This window comes from Dermacentor andersoni, chromosome 1 (genome assembly GCF_023375885.2).
Source record: "Dermacentor andersoni chromosome 1, qqDerAnde1_hic_scaffold, whole genome shotgun sequence".
Classification (NCBI taxonomy): domain Eukaryota; kingdom Metazoa; phylum Arthropoda; class Arachnida; order Ixodida; family Ixodidae; genus Dermacentor; species Dermacentor andersoni.
In genome coordinates, this window is record NC_092814.1 from 347345529 (window position 1) to 347351528 (window position 6000).

At 38.6% G+C, this 6000-nt stretch overlaps 1 protein-coding gene across 5 annotated transcripts in view; it reads left to right on the forward strand.

Moving 5' to 3' along the window:
• The window catches only part of LOC126516515 (histone acetyltransferase KAT5-like), a 135474-nt gene extending 130250 nt beyond the window's left edge, over positions 1–5224 (forward strand). For 4 of the 5 annotated variants that reach the window (XM_055063926.2, XM_050166645.3, XM_072285734.1 and 1 more), the window contains 2 exons: positions 16–272; positions 4768–5224. In XM_055063926.2, the coding sequence (XP_054919901.1) occupies positions 16–229 (214 nt within the window). In that variant the 3' untranslated portion in view covers positions 230–272; positions 4768–5224. Of the gene's footprint in view, positions 1–15; positions 273–3332; positions 3414–4767 lie in introns of those variants that run through there. The other variant, XM_055063923.2, reaches the window with a different exon arrangement.
• The last annotated feature ends 776 nt before the right edge of the window (positions 5225–6000 follow it).

A 6000-nucleotide genomic window follows, 5' to 3' on the forward strand; every position in this document is an offset into this window, starting at 1 on the left:
CTTTCTCACATGCAGGGAGATTTGCAAGCTGACAAGCATCAAGAAGGATGATGTAATATCGACACTGCAGCATCTGAATCTGATCACCTACTACAAGGGCCAGTACATCATCAAGCTGACTGAAGAGGCAAGGGAAGGATACAAGCGGGCCATTCTCAAGCGACCTTTGCGCATCGACTCCAAGTGCCTCCAGTGGAAGCCCAAAGATTGTGGGAAGCATCGTAAATAGTCAACCACCTTTGTGCTGCAGCTGTGCTCCAGCTGTCTTGGAGGTGAGCAGCTTCTTTATGCACGTGGAAAGTGGAAGTTGAGGTTGAATATGGGATCTCTAATGAAACTGCTCAAAGTGCTACTATAGTGAGGTAGATAAACTAAAGTAGATAAAGTAAATAAAATTTTTCCTATATATGGCATTGAAATGGAGCAAGCCCTTTCTTGCATGTCATATTCTTTCTGCACTCAAAGCTTCTGAGTAAACTGAGAAATCCCTTGAAATGAGATGGAAAAAAAATGAGAGTAGAAGAAGGACTGTACCCTCTTTATGTTACAGTCAAAGCTCATTATAACGAATGCGGATATAATAAATTTTACATATAACAATTTAAATCTAAAACATTCCTCGCCAATATCAGTATGGACCTTTAAAATAAAAATGAAAGAGATTTAGTCACTTCATAATAGTAACAATATTATTTAAAAGTACCGTAACATCGGAAGAAACATCACATAGTTGGAAAACCTTAAACAGAGTTAGCTAAATATTAGGCTTGTGCGAATATCAATTTTTTGTTCGAAGCGATGTCGAGGCAAATAGTAACTAGTGTTGACCAATTTTGAAGTGTGTAGTTGGAGTACTTGTGGGATTCACATAAGACCTTGACAATAAGAAACACATGCTGAAAAATTTAAGAAAAGCTTGTTCTTTGCTTGCAAAAAAGGAAACAGGTTCATCTCTGGAAACCGTTAATTTTCAAATTGCTGTTTTCAGATATTTGTGTGCAAAAATGCAAGTTCTACATTTCTTACGATTGCAGCAGCACAGCAAATTTCTTTACAGGCTCTTGCTCACTGTTGTGCTTCAGTCTACTTAAAATTATGCGGTGGTTGAGGCATTTCACATTCGTCCGTCATCGGGATGCCGTGAAATGCAACCTTGACTGCATGGTGCAGGCAGTTGATGCTGTGTTGTGCGAATTCAACTTGATGCTTTCAGTCTTCACGCAAGGTTAACCCGTTTCGTTCTGCAAGCACACATACGAACATGGTAGGCATGCTTGCCGCTTTCGTGGTACTCGGTCTGACCCACGCGCATTTATCTGGGGCCCAATCACTGATGAGCAGCAAACTTCCCACGACAGTTTGCTGTCCACCTCCATGCTTCCATCATGGGCACCTGCCTTTGCTGTTAGGCCTAACTAGTTCTGTTTCGCCTTTTGTCGGCCACCGAAGTTACGGTGCAGTGCCACCTTGATGCAAGTCTATTTCAGCTGCTGTATGGCCACTGCAAATATTACCGTATTTGCACGATTCTAACGCACACCTTTTCTTAATAAAACATGCCTTCAAATTTGTGTGCGCATTACAATTGTAACTAATTCTACTCAAAATCAAAAATGAAACCACCTCTTAATAATAAAAAAAAATGCAATGTAGCTAGCCACACTGCCATCAAATAGACACTGTTTATTTATGCCTTGGTTAGCAGTTGCCATGCTTCAGTTTGTTGTACATGTGGCATTACTAATGCATTAGATGGAACTGAAGATGACTTCCTGTGGTCAGTAGACAGCGAAAAGGAGGTGTCGTCGGACTCCAATAGTGATTAACCACTAATGTTTAGTTGTGTGCATGTCTGTGTGCTTTGAATGTTCCATAAAGTTGTTTCAACACGGTATGTGTTGACTGAGGTTTCATTACTTGATATGCATATTAGAATGGGCACCAAGTTATTATTTGTTTTACATGCCAGTAATATAACGTCGTTACAGTCAGGGGCACAGTAGAATAGTGCAGATAAAGTATGTTTGAAAAATCAAGCAGGTGCAGAGGTCAGTAGATTACTGTAGACGAATTCATCATTGCCTTGCCTTGGCTATGAGCTATGCAATGCAACTTGCTAGCCAAAACCAAAGCTGTTAATTAATGAAGCATATTTTAAAATTTGCCATATTTTTGTATAACGTGCACCAAAACAATTTTAAGTTTAAGAGTAAAGCGGAATGAGAGTTATATGCGAATTTCAACTTTGCAGCAGCTGTTGTAAATTTACTTCGGTAAAATGCATATAGCCAGGCAATCAAATGTGTTTTTGAGGAGGGCTAAAAAGGATACAGAGAACGGTATGCGTAGAAAGTAGTTGCACAAACAAGTTGCACGGTAGATGCATTGAAATCTGCCGGTAGGGTCGTCGGTGCATCATCTGCAGACTGTTGGCACAGGCATATTGTGACAGGGGCACTGACACCATGGATACCGCTATTGCTGGCACTCAGGAGATAGAAATCGGCAGGTTCTTGGCCCAGATTGACCATGCCTTTATTATCAAGTGTAAATCGCTCCCTGAGGGATAAATGCTCAATGCAGGTAACCGTATCAGCTTGAATCGTGACTTTTTCATCCAACTTTGCTTATCCGAGTCACACTTCCTAGCTCTCACCTCATAACATTATCCCTCCCTTGTCCTCGCAAACTTTCTGACTGCTCATGTCACCCTCACCGTACTACGCGAGTGTGAGGATGCCTTTGCGAGGGTGTGCCCTCGTGACGGTGCCCGTCTGGTAATGTCCATTTCTGGTGCAAAGAAAACATGTTGCATATGTTAGTCTTTCAAAGGCGATATTTATGGTATTCTATTCTCATTCTCCCCTCCCCCCCCTCTCTAGCCCCTAGTTGTGTGTAAACTCTAGCAATTTCACTTCACAGCCATGCTATACCACTCTAAAAGTAGGGAGTTTCTTGTAGCTCATGATAAGCACCTCAATTGTTATCTTGATGTCCAATCTTTTTATGAGAAAGTTTTGTTGAATTATAATTATTTAGGTGCATGCCTACTTCCATCATTGCATTTTTTTTTTTTTTCACTGTACTGCACTTGCATTATAGTCGCCTTTTTTATTGCTTGTCATCATGAGGCAACACATACATCAAACATGCCAAACTTTTACAATGCTTACAAAATCACACTCAAAGACCTACGAGTTTGAGCACATTTTTATGTTTATACGAGATCTCAATGAGTTCTGTCGTATGCTATCAGTCTTCATTTTTTGCCTTCTACTTCGAGGTGTCAACTAAAGCGTTTATTGTTGAAATTTTTGTACTGACAAAACCAGACTTGCAGAACAACACAGCTGAATAATCCTAAAAGCTGGAACTATGAGAACCAAACTACCTATCTTGCCAGGTATTGAACTTGAATTGCATCTGTTGTCAGATTGATTCATGTTCCTTTTTGTATTCATTTTCTTGTTTTTAAAAAAATACTTATTGGAACAGATACCTGGTTAGTTAGCAATGTGTGTCTTATTGTTTTGTTCACACTCTGTCATGTTTCTTTACTTGAATGAGAAAACAGAAAAGTGAGAGGGAACCAAATCAATTGTATGATGTAGAAGCACATGTACAATGGCGAAAAGCGTTCAGCTATCACTCGTTACCATATAAAACGTCTAATTGTTCCTTGGATAAAGGAACTGATGGTGAATTCATGCACTTAGCATTGCTGCTGCCAGTTGAAAGTTTGTATTCATGTGTGTTGTTTCGCATTGCCATCTGTCCCGTTCTGCGCTAAAAATCTTGATGCCCTCTAAAACGTCTGGGTATTTGTCGAAGTAGGATATTAGATGCAGCAATTTTGTTGTCAAGGATGTTGTCTAGATTACAGCAGTCACCACACTTCCAAACCTGCTAATTCTCCTTAACTTTCCAGAAAGTTTATGGATTTGGGCTGGTTCTACCATTTTACGGATGTTGCGTCACATTTAACGAAACATGAGTCGCGTTTGAGTCTGTCAACTTGCAAGCTCACCAACTCTCATTGAATGTATTCATTGAACCAAAATGTGATGTATGGTGAGCACAAGTAGGAAACATTCGTGTGTGGGCTTGATTGCTGAAGTTTAGGAGAATTGCAATGATAATGTTGGGAATGATGTCAATTCCAAACAATAATACTGAATATGAATTGATATATATTACTACAAACAAAAGCCAAATGGAATTTCATTTGTCAGCCTTCTACCATACCCTCGGAAATCTGATTAATAAAGGGCACTGGATGGGTATTTGCTTCGAGCAAGTTTATGCAGAGAAGTTCGTGAAGCATGCCAAATCAACTGTAGCGAAATCGGTAAAAAAAAGTCATTATGATCTCAAAATATTACGTTGCTTATCAGTCTCTATTGTGCCACGTGTGCTGCTGCTTCTGTGCTGGGTCAAAAGGCAAATTATTAATAAAGTGCATATGTGTCCCAAAAAATGTGCATGCTCAGGGCAAGCTTTTTTAAAAATGCATGCTATTCACCGTGCCCTCACCCCCTCCCCTGTCCTCACTATGGGCTTTTACGAATTTTAGTGTTTACTTTAGTTATGCCCTTTTATTGCAGTCCTGTATTTTTGGAAGGTGTCTGTACTGTTCTAGTACTGGTATGGGGCTGGCGTACATTTAACATGTGTTTTGGTTTGAGCAAATGTGCATTTTATAACATCAATTTTAATGTGTGTTTAGGCTTGTGCAGTAACTGAAATTTTAATCTGCTTTATTTCCAGGCCATAGCTGAGGGGAGAAGTCAAAGGCTACTGGTACCTGACAAGAACTCTACCTCCTACACTTGACAAATTTATGTAATGGTTAATGAAAATTACTGCGGTATTTGGTTACCATAGTGAATCAGTATACTATATTATCATTACATAAAGTGATTTTCCGGTGAGATGCAAGAAGCATATAAAACAGTGTACTTCCTTTTGGATTCTAAAAACAAGAACTGATATTGTTTTACTTCCCTGGTGACCTGATCGATCCAGCAGTTTTATAATATTTATTTAAAAGTTTATTTATGCCATATTTTCAGCATTGGCTAGTCCTCACTCAGCATTTTTGGGGCTTTCATTTTCAGTTATAATATCACCTTCATAGTTGTTTGACTGTTCTAGAGATTTCATCAGTTTTCACATATTATTTTGTCAACTTTCAGAGTGCAAATAAAATATATATTCAAATATGTGTACTGTTTTTACCATGTACGTTTGGCAGCTGTGAAGATCTCGATAAACCTTTTGCATCTTAAAAATATTACAAACAATAAAGGACTTTTTTTTAGCTGCTGTGTAATAGGGGAAGGTGTTCTTTCGGTAAAACCTAATTACGTCTATTTCAAAGTTCACATGTAATATCCGGTCACCTTCAGTGCTGATTAGCATAGTATTCTGGTTAAACAAGACTAGAAAGAACCTTTGTCTGCTGATTCTAAATGTGAATATCTTTATTCAGAGGGCCCCTGTAGTTCGATTTTATTATGATTTAGCATCTGTAATTGGCGATGATGGTCACGTTGACTGTGTATTTCTCGACATGCAAAAGGCATTTGACACTGACACATTCCCTTCTCCTGCAAAAACTGAGACAATTCAATTTATTTCAAGAAGTTATTCAGTGGATTGAAAATTACTTATCGCACTGTAACTAATGTGTTGTACTAAATGGCAAAAAAAAATGAAGTTTGTGAACTTTACATCAGGGATTGCACAGGGCTGTGTTTGTACTCCTTTTGTTTTTATTCTATATTAAGGACATTTTCTTCATCACGTCATCAATACAGTCATCACTTTGCAGATGACTGTTGTCTATTGGAAAATTATATGTGCAATGTGGATCAGCTGCAGAATGACTTGGAAAAACCTTACAGATGGTGTGTGCAATGGAATATGCATCTGAACATTAAAAAGTATGTGTATGTGTTTAACTAAAAAGAAGCAAATTGTAAGTTAATGTCACATGAT